The 20,576-nt window shown below is 40.5% G+C and overlaps 1 protein-coding gene across 1 annotated transcript; it reads right to left on the bottom strand.

Annotated features, from left to right (window-relative positions):
- Positions 1-6,268: 6,268 nt before the first annotated feature.
- p2rx7 (purinergic receptor P2X, ligand-gated ion channel, 7) lies at positions 6,269-18,179 on the bottom strand. Its single transcript, XM_084360814.1, has 13 exons — positions 17,933-18,179; positions 16,822-16,969; positions 16,655-16,726; positions 16,216-16,288; positions 15,413-15,509; positions 14,734-14,814; positions 14,054-14,189; positions 12,931-13,067; positions 12,166-12,256; positions 11,809-11,874; positions 9,500-9,604; positions 9,243-9,350; positions 6,269-8,369 (listed from the first exon to the last, which is right to left on the bottom strand). Exons 1-13 carry the CDS (start codon positions 18,043-18,045, stop codon positions 7,863-7,865), a joined length of 1,734 nt encoding a protein of 577 aa, XP_084216940.1. The 5' UTR covers positions 18,046-18,179; the 3' UTR covers positions 6,269-7,862.
- Between the last annotated feature and the right edge of the window lie 2,397 nt (positions 18,180-20,576).

Here is a 20,576-nt window from a genome sequence, read left to right as displayed (position 1 = left end):
GACGCTTTTTAACCGAGTACTCGGAGAGAGGTGCTGAGATAATGCTGTACAACACACACACACGGAGGACAATTATTAGCAGCTATTGTTTCATTTCCCCTTCAGTAACTTAATAATGCGACTCAGAATCAGACTTTAGTCACAGCTCAGCTTTGCCCCTTCAGGAGGTCAGTTTCTTGCTGAAGGACACTCACCTGTATGAATGTTAAAGGTGCACTTTGTAAGGCAGTTGATTTCTTGGTCTCATTCCCAGCTTATCAAATTCTGGTATTTCCAAGGTTGGGGGTTTAATTCCCCGTGAGTCATTCCATATGAAAGTATTTGATGTAATCATTACGCTGACTTTCTCCCCGCACACAGGAGGCAGAGTGTGGCTGTAAGCTGCTCACCCAACCATCAAAATAACTTAATAATCATAATAACAATCCACTGTTCCGATGGAGGGCTGTAGATCAGCTGGTTCCCTGTAGGTTCAACACACTTTTCCAAACAGGCATTTGAGCTGATGGCTCCCTGGAAAGATTCCCGCGTTAAAAATCAGATGAACAAGGGCCTCCACTTAACAGCACACACAACACATCAACACACACACACACACACACACACACACAGCTGGCAGACGAGCTCTAATTTTAGCTTTTAATTAAATTCACCGCCTCTTGAATTCATCTCAGGGTTGTGATTAGGGACAATGCAGCACGCCGCTAATGGGAGCGGGGAAAATAGCGCCGCTGGATTTTACTGTTCGACAGCGCTTCACGGCTTAGCGCGCTGACGGATAACAGATCAGAAACACCTCAGCCATTTCCCCACACATGAGTGATTTTCTCAATTAGCACGGCAGAAGTGTACAGCGAGGGGAGGAGGCGTGTGTGTGTGCATATTCAGAGCTTGTTTTTGTGACTATTTTAGCAAGCATGGAGTAATCACGTGTGTCGCCATGTGTTCATACTGTATGCATGTATGTACAGTAGGTTGAACGCAAGACTGTACATGTGTATCTGAATCTCTGCACAATGTTAGCGAGTTTGTCGACTGGCCAATATGATTACATTTCAAAGCTTTTCATTTCAGAGTGTCCAGGATTTACTGGAGAACACCTTCATAGTTTTCCAAACCTCTGATTAACACATACAGTTGATTCAGTGCGGCTCAGGATCATGAATGTGCTGAGTTTGGTGCCAGGAAGACTGAAAACGTGTCATTGTTGTTACTGACGTGTGACTGCAGGAGGGAAGAGAAGGAAATAGAAGGAGATTGTAATGTTGGAAAGACGAACACAGCCACTTAAATTACTTTCAATCACATTATTACCTTACACCAGGACTATTAGAGGGGCCAGATCTGAAAAAAGTGAAGGACAGGGCCGGACTTTTACATTCCCTATATCTTAGACGTTGGTTGTCAGCTTGATTTTTGTATGTATTCCCTCTGCTTAAACAGCCTCGGTTAAACCTTTTTTAAGAAATAATTGTATTTTTTTGCTTAGCAACAATGAATGGGCTTATTAGACATCTAACAAAATGATTAAAGGGCCGGAACGAGACTGTAAAAGGGCCACATTTGGCCCCCGGGCCTCCAGTTGAACAGGTCTGCCTTACTATACACACTTTTCTTATATTGATCTACGAGTTGTGAAGTCGGCCTGTAAAGACCAAGTAGATGCGTCTCTGTGTTCAGGGTGAAGACGATGTCTGTAGTCTCATTTAGACACTTGCTAGCAACCAACTTTTGAAAGACACGTAAATGCTTCATAGTTCAAACATGAGGTGTTTACTGATGTATTTTATGTCATAACACTCATCATGAGGTGCTGTGACTTGCAAACATATAGCTGCATCAACAATCCAAAATAAAAACACCCTGCAGTCATTTTAATCATATTAGAGAGCAACAGACCTCTAAGCCTAAAATAATAATAAAAAGAATAGTAGTATCAGTCCAGTATAATAGATACAAAAGGAATAATACATAAAGACAGACAGCACACTACAGTTCCTATCTCAAATGCATTTTTTTTGTTTTGATTTTAACTCGTGGAAATAAATAAACCACAGAGGGAGCCAGCAGCACGGTGACTGCAGGTGAACCACAGCAACAGGTGGCCCTCTGTTTTGTAAAGGTGCGTCTGCTGCTGCAGAGGGTCTCATATACAGAAGTTGTGGAAGAAGGAGGGGGGATAGGTTCACCTCTGGACCTCAGCTCTCCTACTGGTGCTGGAGCGGTGAAGTAGGGGGTTCAGAATCAGAATCAGAATTCCTTTATTAGTATAAGTTCAATATAACAATAAACAATAATAATAGTAAAAAATAAACAATATAATAAAAAGGTAAGAAATAGAAATAGAATTGTATTATGTACACATTAAACAGTGTAATTATAGACAGTGTGAGCAGTGTATTGTTATTAATAAATAATAAATATGAGTATGAAAATTGCCCAGTTAGCATGAAGGTGAGGTTCACCCAGGGCGTCATGTAAGCTAGGACCGCCACTGTTTCCCAGCATTCAAGGCATCAGTCAGGGCCTTTTGACTGGACGCTGTGTAATATCATTTTTATAGATTCATTTGATTGAATATCCGGATATCTACAAGACTGAATAAAAACTGTCCCTGCCAATTTAACTTCACTTAGAGGACAATAAGGTCCCCAGAACACTGTTTGAAGCTAGAAAGGAGGCAGGGTCCGCCACATACTGTATAAACGAAGTAAAACGGTATGAAATCGTGTTGTTCTTAAGGTCAGTTTGTTTATTATAAATATTCAGTCATGAAAACAGATTGTTTATTTAGTTTGATTAGCTATAAAATAATCAGTTAACAAAGATCTTTCTCTACTGATCTAAATTTCTTCCCCAAAACTACATAGTGCACCTTTAATTTCTAATTACCTTCAGTTTTGTGTCAGTAGTGTAATGAAGTGTGATGTTGAACACATGTTGGCCTCAGACTGAACTCATATCTCAAAAACACTAAAGCGAACAAACTGGCTCCATGCCTGTTTTTACTCGATCCATTAAATGTCTGAGTAAACAAAACTACAGAGACGTGATGGTGAGAGTCCAGACTGGACGTTTACATCATGCTCTTTATCATGTTTTATGCCCCACTACTTAATTCAAATATATTTAGTCCGACTGATGTATATTATTTACATTCCACATTATTTGCAGTATATTGATGGATTTGGTGATTTTTCTGGAGAATGCTCAGGAACGCCTCCAACCTCCTGTTTCACCTCAAATTAACTTTAAGGTGCAGAATAAACTGAAGGAAATACATTTTGTTTGTTTTTTTAAAAACTGACTCACTGAACCACTAATGCCTTTTATTAATATAATGTTGTTTGTGTCAATAGGGGCATAGTGTGTCTCTGGAGACAGACACACTTTGCTCCCATTAACACAAACAACATTATATCAGTAAAGGCATTAGTGTTGACTGACTGATTATCTTCTTTATTTCCTCGGAGGAAAAACAAGGGGAAAATAGCTGGTATGTTGCCAGTAATATCACATTTGTTCAGTTATGAGAGGGGGGATTGAGGACAAGTTCAACAGGGACAGGAGGGAAACAAACAACTGTTTCAGAGTGAAAACAGACTCAAGCCATGTTATCATATGTGAATGTAAAAGAGCTATTGAACCTACTGTCCAGTGTATTGGACAGTATGAGAAAATTTTTTGAGCATTAAAGCGTGTAAACCTTTTCTAATAGTAACCCAAAATAAAATCATTAACCAGGAAATAAGCATAATATGTCTCCTTTAAGGTCAGATTAAAGTAATAGTTTGACCATTTGGAAAATACGCTTATTTCCTTTGTTGAGAGTTCGGGAGGATGCCAGTCGGTCTGAAGCTCCACATTTGTCAGAAAAAATGTAATCTGTGCTTGCTGGCTGCTCTCACTTAAGTTTGAACTCAACCAGTGAGAGGTTTCTGCCCCCAAGAACTACAAACCAGTGATGGAGGAAGTATTCAGGCCCTTTATTGCAGTAAAATACTAATACTGTCATACTTGCGTATCATTAAATTATTATGAATTTCACGTGTTTTGTGTGCAAAAATCTTAATGTGAAACGTTACCAGTAACTAATGTCGCATTAAAGGGGCAGGGAAGGTCTTATTTTTCTATGTCGCGTTACAATCAGCTCACATCTGGCCAATAAAAAAGTGATTAATACATATAAATTGCTACAGATTGCAAAGTAAAAAGATCAGATTTCCCTCTGAAATTAAGCGGAGTAGAAGAAGAAGGTGGCATGAGAAGAAAAGACTCAAGTAAAGAACAAGTGCCTCGACTTTAAATTTAAGGATCGTACTTGAGTAAATGTACTTAGTTACATTAACCATTACTAAAAGCCCAGTCAGTGCAGAACAACCACACGTCACGCAGTCAATGTAGCCGCTGTTTGACCCCCGAGACTCACGTGTGTTTTTGTGATAAGTTAACACAACGTACACTTTTACTGTATTGTTCTGTAGGTGCACTGTGATCCATCCATCCATTAATTTAATCATCTACTGTTTGTGTCCATCCTCCATCCATCTGCAAATCCATCCATCCATTAAACCATCTGCCAGTGTGCACCAGATCATCCGTCCACCTCCACTTCCATTAGATAATCCATCCGCACTGGGTTTCACCCTACTTACACTTCACATGCGTCCATCCACAATCTGCAGGTTGACACTGTCAGCATACAGAATTAGAAATCACAGCAGTAAATGATTTATTTTTAGCTGCACAGGCTCTGTGGAAAATATACTCACTGTCAGATGAACATGTAAAGAAAACACACATAACACAAGTTATTTGTTCAGGGAGAATATAGGCCAATCTAATTTACTGGAAACCAGCCCTGTACAGTGATTCCTCATTCCAGGCCATTTTAAAAACAAGATTAAATCAAAAAGACACAAGTGAACAGATTAGCCACCAGTGGGTCCTGTTCATACTCCAGTGAACCAACGCAGCAGTGAGGGGTCAGTGGATGAGTAATGGGAGGAAACAGGGATGTCTGCCGCTGAAACAAGTTGTCGGGAGCTATTTCAGGCCGCCGGCTGTCTAACAAAGAGCCCTTATTTTGTTCAAATGGACCATTTATAAAAACAATGGTCGAGGCCTGGAGGCAGAGTCAGGAAAGTGAAAGGTTGAGAGTGCTCATAAATGTCAAATAGACCACCTGAAGAATGGCCGAGGGTGCGAACAGCTGATATTACTCCAACTATTATTGTACAGAAGAAGTGTTGGACTGTGTAAGGGTTGACAGGTAGAAGTATTTGTTAAAGCTGAACTAGGTTTTTATGTGAAATATATTTGTTTTATTGGCATAAATCAGAGGTGGAGGTGTAGCAACGGCCATTCTACACCAACCAGCCACAGATTTGTGATTTTTCTGCGCTGATTTTTTGGGCCGAATGTCAGGCTTTTCATTGGCCCGTAACTGAATAGATTACATGGCGTTATGCATACTTAAGTACCAGTAAAACTACAGATGAACAAATGCTCATGAAAGTACAAGTACCCAAGAAATCACAGAAATTTGAGTAGCTGTATTTAGTTACTTCCACCCTGGTTCGGAGAAGGGTTCAAGTTCAAGTCTGACTGTTGCATCTTTTATGGAAAATGTAACATAGCCCGTTTTAATGACTCAAATGCCAAAATGTTAGGGCTAATTTAGCTAAAGACAGGTTTTATGGTTATGCTCACATATCATGTGAATGTTTCCGGTGGAATTTTCTTGAGTTCAGGAGGATCTGTACCAGGAATATGTGGAGGGTAATGAGAAGATCTCTGTTGGTCTTCTTTGGCCAACTTTGTTGCTATCGAGTATATTTCATTAGAAAGCAAAATTCCTAATTTGGGCCTGAAGCGTTTTGCTTTTCAACACTTTAAATAAGGTCGGCTGCTTCATATACAGCAGGGATTATGGTTAATGTATGAGCATGCTCCCTGCTATCACACTGAAACCTTGTCCTGATTTGATAAATGAAGCTCCTTATCTTTGCCTGGAGACGTATGTACTTATTTTGGACCCTGCAGTGTTTTCTCGTTTCTGGCCAGAGCAGCGGTTTGATCTCTCTGAAGTTGACTTCAAGTCCTGTTGTATAATCCCCGAAAACTACAGAGCTAATACCACTTTCAACCTTGACACCGTTAAGTGCAGTCCTTACCTGTGAGAAACAAGTTAACAGTGTGCACGTGGCATGATGGGAAATATCATGAGACAAAGCACAGCAGAGCCACTCAATGAGAAAAGAAACAGTTCAACATGTGAATAGGTTTATTCTCTTTCCTGCAAAAAGTGAAATCAGAAGATCAATACCACTGTCATTGTCTGTACCGCAAATATGAAGCTACAGCAAGCAGCTAGTTAGCTTAGCATTAAGGCACAGGAAGGGAAACAGCTAGCTGGATACTCAAAACAAATAGGGGGCAGCGCATTACCAGAGTGACCGCTAACTGCTGCTAACTGTAGCTGCTGTTAGCTAGTTAGCTCGGTTAGCTGTGCAGCTAGTGGCTCGGACTGGGAGCTCGGCACACCAACAGTTGGTGTTTTACAGCAATACCACAGAAGCTTTGGACCAGGACAGGCCAGGGCTAGCAGGTTAGCATGCTAACTTCAGTAGATATATCTGCAATACAATACAAACACATCATAATGTAAAAGCTGTTATTTCTACACCTTCTGTTGAGGTTCTTACATGTTGCACCTTTATACTTCATGCCTATGCATCATCCCTGTCAACTAACAAAAAATAAAAAGTATGTCAGTAGTTGCCTAGCTTAGCATAAAGACTGGAAGCAGGGGGAAAAAGCTTACCTTGTTCTAATAACACCTACCAACACCACTAAAGCTCACTAATTAACAACTTGTCACAATGGCTATTTGTTGTTTTCGAAAAAGCTAAACGCTGGAATGATTTTCTGACAGTTTATCCATCCACTTAGCACTTCTACGTAGCATCTCCGGCTATAGTGCCGGTTGCTATATTTGGTCGGTGAGAACAGTTTTTGATTTTGGTCTCTGTGTAGGCACGATGTTACTTCACTATGATTATTTGTGTTTTTATTAAAGAAATAATTCCAGCAAATAACTCCCCCTAAAGTCACACACAGCATTCACACTTCATGAGACCTTGCCGCATGAAAACTTGACTAGTTTTATACAGTCTTCATTGCGTTTTATCCTCTCATGAGGACTCTTCTGAGTCAAGGCACATTTGTTTATTCCAGGATTTTAATAATTATTATTAAAGTGTCTCCTTTTCAGCCTGCTAACCAGTACCATGGACTTCCATTATGAGCTCACTGTTTATTATTTTTACTCTACCGTGAACCCTGTTCTTGAAGAGCACCTGATTTTTCACTTTTATATTACTTCATTATACTGATCCTGACCCAGAGCAGCACTTGGCATATTTTTTCTTCTTTTCTTAAAATGTTGCATCTCTATGATTTGATGGATGTGAGCACATTCCTGGCATGAGAAATCATTTCTCTAAATATGTTAGAGATGTTAAAAATGCTATTTCTGCCCTATAAAGGCAAAAGGCTGCTTAGAGGGAGTGAAACTGAGAAGGATGCTTCATGGATGTTTCTATTAAGCAACCAAATGACAGATGTTAGGTGACAGATGATCTTAGAAAATGCAGTGATTTATTGACTCAGTGAGGTTTTTCTCCTCTGACGGAAGGCAAGCTGACGAAACGCTGACTAATTTTCATTTTCTACCCAGTTTAGTAAACTGTTAGTTTAGTTATTACATGTTTTTCTTTGTAAGGCAGCTGTAACATAAGGACACTGTTAGTAGGTAAGTCAGCGGGGAGTCCCTGCTCTGTTATGTGGAATCACTCCTCTCACAGCTTTCCATTAGTGCAGGCCTGCGTGGACTTTATCCTGACGTGTCCGAAGCCGCTGTACTGTCCGTCCGGGCTCGGGTACTCCTCCCTGACTCTCCTGACGCAGCAGCTGGGGATGACCGGGTGGGTGCCATTAGGTGGGACGCCAAACCTCCAGCTGATGTACTGTCTGTAGGCGCAGTGACGCAGGGCGGCCATCTGGCCTCGATCAGCCAATGAAGACAGAGGGTCCCGGTACAGAAGGACAGCCTCCAGCAGAGAGCGATGTAACACAAGCTGCTCAAACAAAGGAGACGAGGTGATGCAGGTGCCGACGCTCCGCCGACAACACAGCTCCTCCTGAGGGACGGAGGAGGGAGCGCAGTGGTCGCACTTGCACCAGGCTGGACGACAGGGTTTTCTGTCAGGGTCGGGTTTATGGTCGAGGGAAGGCTGAACGTCATGATTCGCGCCAACATCCGACTGTAGCAGAGAGAGAACGGCTCTCAGGTGTCCTGCGTCCTCCTGTCAAGAAAATAATACATCACTGAAGTCATGACAAGGTTTAGCCTGTAACTGTAGTCAATTCAATTCGCTGCATACCAATGGTATCATAATACAGTTCTACAATCCTGCGGTATTTGATACTGACAATCATCTATGATATATCATGATTTCTGTGCTACTGAAGAGGGAAAAATGTGTATTTATTTATGCACTTTGGTGTCTGTTTCACAGAATTTCACAACCGAGATGAAAAAAAAGTTCATCAAGTCTTAGTGCTTAGTGCTAAGTGTCCATGTGTGCCATCATTATTAATGTGAAATGTACGGCAGGGCTGCCAAATAACAACAGTTCTTCAATTAAAATGTTTAAAAGGAAGGATGCAACTATGTCTCACTTAATTCTCTATAAATAAAAGTTACAGAGGTTTACACCATGAGTAGTGATGAAGTAATGACTTGTGAAGTCAAATTGTCAGGGAACTCTGTTGAGAGCTCCTGCATGTTAAAAAATATTGATTTTTTTGGCACCAGTGTACAGATAAAGTATCACAATAGAAAGCATACACCACCCCTAACCCCTACCCAAAAATTGGTGTCTTGTTGTTGCTCGGATCACATACTGAAAATCTGTCACTTTGTCATTGTGTTGGTGAACAAAGCCAGGTTATGAAACAGCCCAACAGAAGCGTATTTCACTCTAAATGTAAAGTCGAGACAAACTGAATGCTGAATCTACAAACACACAGTGATGCTTCATGTTCAAGTTGGCAGAAATTCATCAATCCTCAACTTATTTGAAGCTGATGTCTTGAAACAACAGGTTGAGTTTTAGGTCTTAATTTCCACGTTATATCTTTGGATATCTGAACGGGTCTCTGTGCAGCAGGTCTACCTTGCGTGGCTGAACGGACGTCGGCTTGATGTCTTGTAAACTTTTCTTCTGTGATCTCTTCACTAGTAGAATGTTGTTCTCATCAACGTGGGACACACAGAGGATGCACTGCAACACAGTCACATCGTCCCGGAGGACGTTCAGAATGACCGTAAACTACAGTTATCAGATTGAGTAATATACAATACGTGTTCGTATGAAACTGTAAAAAGTTTGACAGTGGGTTTACATATCGGTCATATCAAACCGTTCATCACCTTCTGTTTGTCCTGGACTGACTCCACTTTCTTCTCAGAGTAGTTCTGTCCGACCTCCGCAGAGTAACAGCGGGTTCCAATCAGCCAGTCGATCAATATGGTCGTCTGGAGGAAAAGACCCACACAGAGGCTCAGCTGGCAGTCAGCAGCTCACCCTTCAACATCAGCTGCACTAGCAATCAACCGCACCAATGTGTCAACATACATGTGATTTGTGTTTAACACCAATTAGACTTTATCCGATTGAGGTAACTGATTAAATCTGGAGGGAACATGTACGCTTTGCCAAATCACAGCAAGAATTCAGTGTGTCTACATTTTTGAGATTTCTGATCAACTCTGGAGATGAAGTTCTGTAATAGCTCACTGTGTGACGTAATAAAGGCCAGGTAAAGTTCACTGTCTACTGTTATGGAGACACTTTTGGATTTTAAATTAAGTTTAATTCCAAATGAAACTAAATTCATGAGAAAGGCAAAAGGTGAGTCCAGCTTTCTCTGGACCAACCACTGTTGGACCCTCCTGTGTCTTAAAGGGGCACTATGTAGACTCAGAAATATTAATTTTTTCCATAACTGAATAAACAGCCTGTTCTCTGAAGGAAATAAGGTCCCCAGAACACAGTTTGAAGCTAGAAAGCTGGCAGGGTCCGCCAAATGAACACTGAACAAAGTAAAACATTATGAAACTGTGTTGTCCTTTAAAGTGAAACTCTCGCCAAAAAGCAACCGAGGCTTTATTTATGATTGGGTATGAGTCAAACCTTCACGTACAAGCACACTCATGACCAAAGAGGCACTTTTAAGATTTACCGTAGTTTCGTTTTGGGGCAAGCTCATTTTGAACGGGAGTACATAGGGCATACCACGACGGCATCAAAATGTCTATTTTTAGACCACTAAGAAGGCTCCACACATCATGAAACTTTACTGGTAGCATCACCAGGGTCTCTACTCATGACACGAGCAGTAAGAACATTGTTTGTGTACACAAAGTGTGTGAAAAAGACGGTTTTGAACTACTTACGCTTAGCTACTGGGACTCCGGCGCGTGGATAATTCGTTGTTCTGTCGTTAGTCAAAAGCAACAACATGGACGTCAGTGTTGCTTTTGACTAACGACAGAACAACGAATTATCCGCGAATTCATCTGGAAATAAGCCCGAGGAGCGTCCCACCGTTACTCTCCGTCATGATGGCCGCACTCGGAGATCGACACTTTTTGCCTGGAATGGCGGCGGCACGCCGGAGTCCCAGTAGCTAAGCGTAAGTAGTTCAAAACCGTCTTTTTCACACACTTTGTGTACACAAACAATGTTCTTACTGCTCGTGTCATGAGTAGAGACCCTGGTGATGCTACCAGTAAAGTTTCATGATGTGTGGAGCCTTCTTAGTGGTCTAAAAATAGACATTTTGATGCCGTCGTGGTATGCCCTATGTACTCCCGTTCAAAATGAGCTTGCCCCAAAACGAAACTACGGTAAATCTTAAAAGTGCCTCTTTGGTCATGAGTGTGCTTGTACGTGAAGGTTTGACTCATACCCAATCATAAATAAAGCCTCGGTTGCTTTTTGGCGAGAGTTTCACTTTAAGGTCAGTTTATTTATTAAGTCATGAAAACAAAGAGAGGTTGTTTAGTTAATAAAGATCTTTCTTTTCTGATTAACATGTCTTTCCAAAACTACCGTGTACCTTTAACCTGCAGTTCTTTTAACAGCCACTAGATGCTGCATCCAAGAAAACCCCTCACCTCTTTCTCTAAAGCTCATCACAGTGAAAATAAATGTTTCAGTCATAAAAAATTAAAGTTTTTTGTGGTGCGTTTGTCTTGACTGACACATGCTGCTTGGTCACACACTCTTCAGGAGGTCATGATGACCTTTGACCACCAAAATATAACCAGTTAATCTTCGAGTTGTGGGCATTTGCGCCAAATTAGGAGAAAATCCTTCGAGATCTCACATTCATGAACATGGAACGAATAATAAAGCGACTTAAATTACGTATAAGTACCTAAAATTTTAAACTTAAGTACAGTTCTTGACTAAATGTATTGACATAAGTTATACTACACTACTAGTGTTTGAGACATCTCATATAATCTTAATCTTTACACCCAATCTTTTGCCTCCTGTAGCCTTCAGCTCACAGATTATTCTTATTTAGCTCTTTCTGATCACTTCATTCAGTTCATCCACATGCAGCCACTGTGGACTCCAACACTGACCACCACTGTGTTCAGGACTGACAGAGGGTGAATGCATGAATGGACACTTGTGTGACAGCAACTAACACTGGGTGGTCTCTCACCAGAGCGTAGTACGACAGCGTTGATCCGATGTAGATGATGAACTGGATGAAGCTGAACTTTCCAGCCTGGAAAACACAGCAAACTGTCACTTGTTTGTTTTTACTGAACACCTTCAGAGTTGGAGCCAAAACTGTAGAAATCATTGGTCATGTGTGCAAAGAAGGCGTGGACAAATACAACAAAAACAATAGATGCCTCATCAAGGCAGTATACATTGTGTCATTAAACAGAGGCCTATTGAACATTCAAAAAACTCTAATTGGTTTAAATTTAAGGTTCAGTCATATTAAGTCTAAAAGAATGGAAAATCCTTTACAAAAACATTTGAATTATGTGAGGAAAAAGAACAAACTCACCTGTCCGAACACCATGACATCAAACCTGATCCCGAATGCTTTGTACAGCGTTCGCTCCTCCACTCCGTCCACTGTGTTGTACTTTGCATACCTGATCAGGGGACAGTAAATATGATTAACAATAAAAAACAAGGCAGCTTGTTGTTACAGAGGAGCCTTTAACATGAAGCAGAGTTATTTACCCCGAATCTGAAATAACATGATGTGCCAGTTTGTTACGCAGTTTACTTATACACTTATCGTCTTGTACAGAAACTGCGTCATTTAGCTTAAGAAGGAGGGGAATTTTCTCAGTCCATAAGGAAATACACTTTTTCCTTCAGATTGTTAGAAAAATAAACATTTCACATCATCAAATGAGGAGATGTAAGTGTTTCACTGGACAGGAAGGGGATGAGAACATTTGTAATACGTAAAGTAACAAGTAACTATAGCTGTCAGTCAAATGTTGTGGAGTAAAACGTACGATATTTGCCTCTGAGATGTAGCGGAGTAGAAGTATACAGTTGTACAGCATGATACTCAAAGCACAAGTACCCCAAATCTGAATTTAAGTACAGTACTTTTGTAATAGTACTTTAGACTAAAAACATGTCAGGGTTTATTTTATTAATTTTCAGAAGCCAAGTTTTTACTTTCTCTTGATGGTTTTCATCCCAACAGAAATATAATTGTTGAAACAGGAAAAGTTTAACGATTGTGGACTAAACCAAAGCTCCTATAATGGTCCTGAACTGGTAAACTTGACCTTTGACCCTCACTCACCTGAAGTTGAGGCCGGGGTAGAGCGTCCTGTTGCTCTCTTTCTCATCCAGCCGTCTGAAGGAGTATTTAGGAAGGCAGCGCTCCATGAGCCAGTCCAGGTTGCACTCCCAATTGATCAGGATGCCAATGACGCCCCCCTGTGGCCATCAGAGGAAAATGGGGGAAAAAAACTCACTGAGCATGAAGCAGTTCAGTGTTGGCAGAAGATCTTGTACGCAAGTAAAAAATGTAAAACTACAGAGTAAAAAATGTGTGAAAGTCCCGCATTCAAAATCTTACTACATCAAAATATACTTACTGTAAGTACTTGCTATGCAGAATGGCCCATTTCAGAATCATATTATATTATTGGATTAATAATTATTGATGCATTAGTGTGTACATCACTTGCAGCTGGTAAAGGGAGAGACAGTTTTAATAACTGCTGGGCAGTTTAATTTATAATATATTTATTTATTAGTTGATTAACTGTATATTTGTATTAATAGTCTAAATTGTTTAGTACCTAGTTACTTAAAATACATAAAATTGTTTATCGATAAGTATTTATTTATAAGTTTATGCAACCTGATTTTTACAAAATACTTCTAATTTTCACTGAGAGGATGATATATTCTCACAGCGCAGATACATTTGTCTCGACTTGTTTCAAGAAAATAATACTTTAAGACCAAAATGATTAAATAAGAAAGACTTGATGTGAAGAAACACCAGTTTATTAAGTAATTATTCTGAGAAAAATGAGAAATTCTTCTTGGAGAAAGCAACAATTTATTAATATCCACAGTTACTCAGATAATGCTGACTTTTCACTTTCACCCAGACTGAAGAAAGTTTGCTGTGGTAGCACTTCCTCTATTTGGCTGTTTCAAATAGAGGAAGTGAACTTTACTTGATCTCTTGCTGAGGACAAGTGGCCTCAAAAAGCCCCAAAAAGAGAGAGTGGGTGTAAAAAGCTGCTCTGGCACTGTTTCTGCATCCTGAGATGTCAGCATTGAAGTCGGTCAGTAAAATGTCATCATAAGTGACTGTGATGGATGAGACAAGTGCAAAAATAAGACCCAGGATGTAAGAAAACTGAACTTTACTTTCACAGAAGAAACATATGAACATGTAACCCCACCTCTATTGCCATTTGAGAGAACTTTTCACCCGCCTCTCGAACAATGTCTCCCAGTCTGAAGATGGGACACAGCGGGTCGTTCACTCTCTGACAGCTCCACAGGTACGGACCTTTCATCGTTGGGAGGATGTTTCTTCTGTCACACCAAAAATAGACTTGAATATTCCCAGAAAGTCAGAGTTTCTCTTTCACTAGAGAAGGGATAAAGAGCTTGATAACAGCCAGAAATGTCATCAGTTTGTTTTTTAGTAGAGAGTTTAATGATAGTCTGAATGTTTCATTAGCTTTTCTTATTTGATGAGAATAATTTAATGCAGGAAAATACTTGACAGTCAGGCAAACTCTTTAGCTCTATTTCAACATGATAAAAATGTGCAATATGTAGGAATTTGCTACCTGTTGAATTCATACTCCAAACCAACAGGGGGAAGCATATCCCCAGAGCACCCGCTAACTGCTGCTAACTGTAGCTGCCATTAGGTAATTAGCTAACATTGCCGTGCAGGGGGGTGATGGTGTTTACACCACTAGCAGAGGGGCTAGCACTGGAGCTTTGGACCATGATAAACTGGGGCTAACACACAGAGATGAGGCTGCACTGCATTTAGTTAATAAACAGTTTCCAACACCATCAGTAGAGGTTTGTAGCCTCGGCACCATCAATCATAAAGCTGTCTCACCGGATGAAGTTGAACGCAGGGAACCTGATGTTGTTTTTGATGAGGACTGTGAAGTTCTCGGCTGCTGCCAGCAGAGCAGGCCTGCATCATGGACAATTGGAAAGTTATTACAGACTAAAATACACTGAATCTTTATCAGAAGGAGACTCAAAACTAAATATAGTTACTAAGCAGTGAGGCAGTGAGATTCTCAAGACACAGTTTGATTGACTGATGGTGACAGTGCTGTAACTAATTAAGTTTAGTACATAGCATGTGCTTTGTACAGTAAGTGTGTTGCATGGACTTGTCTCCAGCTACAATGGTGGCTCTGTGAAGCTGCAAGCTGTCTGCTGAAGATCATTTCACACCAGAAAACAAATGCATAGATTTAAAATAAAGGGACAAGTGTTGTTCTCAGGTCTCACCACTTGCATTTAGCAGCTAAAGAGCCAGATATTTCAGATATTTAGAGAAAAAAGAGTGAATATTGGACTTACATTTACACAACTGACACAACAATGAGTGATCATACAGTATTGCTCTGTAACTGCTAAATGTGTAAATAAGCAAATGTTTGCTAAAAACTTCTTATCAACTTCAAAGGTGATGATATGTCAAAATGCGAGGATTGCAAAAAGTTAAATTACCCTGTGAGATGTAACCTGAGGCTCTTATCTGACAACAAAATAGATTTTACCTCGGAGGGTTCCCCTTCTTCTCGATTGGACACCACGCAGAAACCTCACAAGTTCTAGTCAACACATCAAACTTCACACAAGATCCCGTCTGAATCCCTGCAGGAGATAAACAAACAGTCTTGAACTTAAAGCAACATTATGTAACATTTGTACCTTAAATAACACAGCTCAACACGTCTTAACAAACAACAGTGTTATGACATGTGGAGTTTCGATCATAGTTAGAAACGTTAGATTACAGCTGACACATTGTTACAGAATCCTTAGATTATTTTTGCCTTTAATTCAAAATAAGAGCGCACTGTTATTCAAGATAACTTCATCCAGGATTAACAAATCAATCCTCCTTTGGAAGAACCGAATTAGCTGGATGAGAATAAACAGGGTTATTTTAGCCTGATGACAGCCTGTTAGCCTGAATTAGCTAACAGGCTGAAGAACAGGGCCCTGGATACTTGTGGTTTCTGTACATCCACATGGATCTGCTCGAGGTTTCTGCTGGTTAAAAGGCAGCTATTTTCTCACCACCGTCGCCAAGTGCCTGCTCAAGGGGGAAATGTTGGGTTTCTGTAAATAAATTAATTAAAGAGTATGGTCTAGACCTGCACAAATTGGAAAGTGTCATGAGATAACTTTTGTTGTGAATTTGTGCTATACAAATAAAGATTGATTGATTGATTGATTGATTGATTGATTGATACTAACCAGGGTCCTGTTCTTCAAAATGTGTGCTTGGAAACACATTCTCCAGTTACCTCTGTAACCTGGTTTCTTGTGTGCATGTGAGATGAAGTTACTGTACCATGGCTCCGCAGATCCCAGGCTCCTCGCTCACAGTCCCTATCAGTGCGACATGATCTGCCTATCCGGGGAACCTGGAATATAAACAACGCTGCAAAATAAGAAAGGTTCGCTAACATTTCATCTGAATCATTGTACTATTAGCAGCACTTTTATACAGGAGCAACTGTCGCAGATTAAACTGCTTCAACTACTTAAAGCTGCTGTAAGTGTTTGGTCAGTAACCCGTGTCTCTGCTCCTCCTGCTCATGCAGTAGATATTTTCTGGTATCCCTGCCCACTTTATCCAATCAGGACAGAGAACTCCATACATAAGACTTCCTGGGGGCTTGGATTGCTAACTGCAAAAGTGACAGGAAGTTAGCTAAAGCGGCGACAACGCTCACAGCAGCTTTAAAATGAGATAAGTAATAATGATAATGATGATGATGAAAGAGCACCTCTGGACATTTTCCTTGCTTCTGATTCTTTGTCACAATGACGTTGGTCACCACAAAGAAGGAGTTTTTGTCCTAAAAAGAAAAAATATATATATAAATATATATATATATTTTCCTTCATGCTGAAAACCCCAGAGGACTGAGGACCATGAGGATCCAGCTCCTACCTGTGAGGGCCCGCTGTAGTCCACCCCATCCCAAACCACGTCCCCAACCCCGGTCAGGTGGGTCTGAGCTACACCCTTCACCTTGGTGGTGACAGAGCTCACCACCAGGTCAAACTCCTGGTACTTCCTGTTCCACAACATCATGATGCTGCCAAAATAAAAACAAATATTTAGTATGTCCTATGCCAGCATGTTTTTTCCGGCTATGCTGACCCACAGTGCTCTGTGCAGTGGAAGATACATCACATACGTCACAGTGTGTCACGCAAATATATACAAAGCCGAGAGAGCACCACGATGACATGTAAGTGTAAGTATGACGTTCTTTGTACTCGTGCTAAGGCTGCGACGGATATAGGAGAAAGAGGGTCAAAGTTCAAGGCCCACTGTCATCACAAAGTAGTATGTCTCAGTTGTGTGCATACTGCATGCAAAAGAATGAACTTTGTAAGTGCAGCTGCAGTACGTACTAAAAGTAGAAATAAAAAGTATGTGATTCTGGGCACATGCAGCTCTAGTCAGGTTATCTCTGCAGCTCAGGTCAGGTCATCTCTGCAGCTCTGGTCAGGTTATCTCTGCAGCTCTAGTCAGGTTATCTCTGCAGCTCTGGTCAGGTTATCTCTGCAGCTCTAGTCAGGTTATCTCTGCAGCTAGTCAGGTTATCTCTGCAGCTCTGGTCAGGTTATCTCTGCAGCTCAGGTCAGGTTATCTCTGCAGCTAGTCAGGTTATCTCTGCAGTGATAGTGAGATTATCTCTGCAGCTCTAGTCAGGTTATCTCTGCAGCTCTGGTCAGGTTATCTCTGCAGTGATAGTGAGATCATCTCTGCTGCTTCAGTTTGAACCATTCTGGTTTAATTGTCTCTCCTATGAGTCTCACAGTGTGGACGTCCAGCACTGAATGACTGGGCTTTATAAAATAAAAACAAACAAAGAAGTTGTTCATATTTTTCATCTGGAGAAATACTGCAGCCGGGAGTAAATCGCTTTCAGCAGCGTTAACGGGACCTTTGACGGTGAATATTAATTAGGAGGCAGCCGCAGAGTGCAGCCGCTCCCCGACAGACAGCACAGAGACACGCGGGGGCTGAAGTATTTCACATGTTCACTCACCAGATGAAGAGCAGAATGAACGCGTTCAGACTCCACTTCATGGAGCCGAGCCGGACGCTCTGGATCCGGACCAGCTTGTTGGTTTCATAATTACACAGACCGCACCAAGGCATGATGGTAGACTGCTACTGGCGCTGCTGGTGCTGCTGGAGGAGTTTGAGCTGTTTTTTTGTCTGATTTGTTTCAGGAGGAATCTCTGACTCATTTCTTCACTCTTCTTCCTGTGTGGACGGTCACATGTCCAGACTCCTGCAGCTGCTCTCACTTCACCACAGCAGCTGCAGCGCGCGCACACACACACACACGCACACACAAACGCAAGGAAAATCAATTGTTTTACATCACTTGATCGATTCAATCTTTTTATTATTATTATTATTATTATTATTATTATTATTATTATTTATTTGGTTGTCCATTAGCTTCCTGGGATCCACAAATAATCACGACAGATGGAAATATAACAATTCAAAATAACACACAAGAAAAAAGCTGATAACGTGAAGACAAATCGCTTTCATTGACTAAACAAGCGCAGCATTTACAAACTCTGATTTAGCAGATGACTGCACCTTGAGAGTTGGTTTGTGATCCCCCATAAACAGAAGAAGAAGAAGAAGAAGAAGAAGTAAGCGTGTCTTCACTGGTCAGTATGTTACTAAGGACAGTTTTATTACATCAAATCATATTAGAGCTGTGGAATATTAAAGGTGCATTATGTAGTTTTAGAAGAGATCTTTATTGGCTGTTTTTTATCATGACTGAATAAACTGGATAAACAAACTGACCTTAAAGGACACACAGTTTCACACTGTTCTACTTTGTTTATATGTGGCGGACCCTGCCACCTTTCTAGCTTCAAACAGTGCTCTGGGGACCTTATTTTCCTCTGAGAACAGCTTGTTTATTCAGTTATGGTAAAAATAACTATTTCTGAGTTTGTACTATTAATGTAGGAACAAAATGTATCATTACTTTATATGAACTTGAAGTTTTCATCAGACCTGAAGTAAACTGGTGTCCCCGGTACGTTTCATTAATGCTTGTGAAACTTGCTCTGCTGGTTGGGGCGACAGACGAACATGAACATCTCATGAAACTTTTCAGCTCAAAGCAGGTGGATGTGATTGTGATCAGTCACAACCACTAATATTTCTCCCTCGCTCTCTTTCTGATGTGTTTCAGCAACAAATGTACAAATGTGCGACTGTCTTTGTGCCTCTTTGTCAGACTCACCAAGTCCACTCCTGTCAACTGAGCTCTGTCCTTTCACCTGAAACAGACTGACGCTGTTATACTCTGTTATACTGTTTATCATTCTGTTAAATAAAACAAAGCCCTTTTTGTTGATCAACCTTTTATTTTTTCACTTCTCTACAATGAAATACAATAATTTCTTCCACAATTACTTCATTATATTGTAAAAACATTACGATTCTAAGTTTGAATTTCTTCTCCAAAACAACATATAGTAGTGCCCCTTTAAATAATGTCTTTTTGCTCACTACATCTGAGCTTTTCTTAACCTCAGGTTTGCATAAACTGCTGATTTAGAACTTAAAGAAAATGCAAAATGCAAAATTGTTAATTGTTATTATTATTGTTAATGGAACGATTACAAAACAGCAATAATTAAAAATAAGATCTTGAGATAAGCTTTTATTTTAAGTGTTTCTTTCTGAGTTTGTATTATTACTTCATTATTATTGTAGATATTAAAATTCTGAGGTCAAATTTCTTCTCCAACACTACGTAGTGCCCCTTTAAAGGGGACTAACCAAGAACATGCACTAGATGTCAGTGCTGTCCCTACTAGCCTGCTCTACACTCACTAGAATGATCTGACTTCAAATCAGTCCACAGACTTAACCAGTAAACATTTCCTCACCGTGTGCAGAGATAAACATGCTGACAAACTGATAAACAGATATTCTGATTATCTCCCCATAATATAGTGTAAATATTTGAGAACAAATCCAAAAGTTTCCTGTTTTCTATCTGACTCTCTTCCCTGATTTTCTTGGCGATAAAGACCTTCTTGTTCCCAGCACGACAAGTGGACCGCTGTCACGAAAATTTATCGGACAAACTGTCCCATGAGGAAACAATGACTCAGCCTCTGCAATGGTCATGTGTGCAGAACTGGAATGTAGCTGTGAACATCTGCTTGACGACAGTGGTTTTGGTAAACTTTGTGTTCTTCTTCTTCTGCTGCACCACACCTCATTGTGTTGAAATCATCATTGTGGTGACTGTGCATTTATTCAGGACAGTTAAAGGGGCAGTTACTAAGATTTCAGTTATAAATACAATCTAAAATTAACTAAAATGATCACCAAAATTTTAAGAAATATCAGTTTTGACATTAATATATCTATAATTTGTGTTGCAGAGATATCTAATGAAGTTAGCATGCTAACCAGCTAGCTACAACCTGTCCTAGTCCAAAGCTCCTGTGCTAGCGGCGTAGACATCAACACTTCCCCAGTGCTGCGAGTTCCCAGTCCTGACTGTTAGCTGCATGGCTGACTAAGGGTAGCCAGCTAAAGGCAGCTACAGTTAGCAGAAGTTAGCGTTCACCCAAGTGATATCCTGCCCCCTATTTGTTTTGAGTATGAATTTGACATGCGGATGGATGCATGGA

This window comes from Pagrus pagrus, assembly GCF_965226575.1.
Source record: "Pagrus pagrus genome assembly, chromosome: 8".
In the NCBI taxonomy this organism is placed as follows: domain Eukaryota; kingdom Metazoa; phylum Chordata; class Actinopteri; order Spariformes; family Sparidae; genus Pagrus; species Pagrus pagrus.
Note: the sequence above shows the minus strand (reverse complement) of the source record. Positions and strands in the feature narration are given on the sequence as shown.

Bases quoted from the DNA above. Each gene is read 5' to 3' on its own strand.
- p2rx7 (XM_084360814.1), bottom strand. From the start codon at position 18,045: ATGCCTTGGTGCGGTCTGTGTAATTATGAAACCAACAAGCTGGTCCGG. The intron at 16,970-17,932 runs GTGAGTGAACAT...TTATTTTGGCAG, and splicing joins TTCATTCTGCTCTTCATCTG to CATCATGATGTTGTGGAACA. The intron at 8,370-9,242 runs GTAGACCTGCTG...TTTTCTTGACAG, and splicing joins CGTCCGTTCAGCCACGCAAG to GAGGACGCAGGACACCTGAG.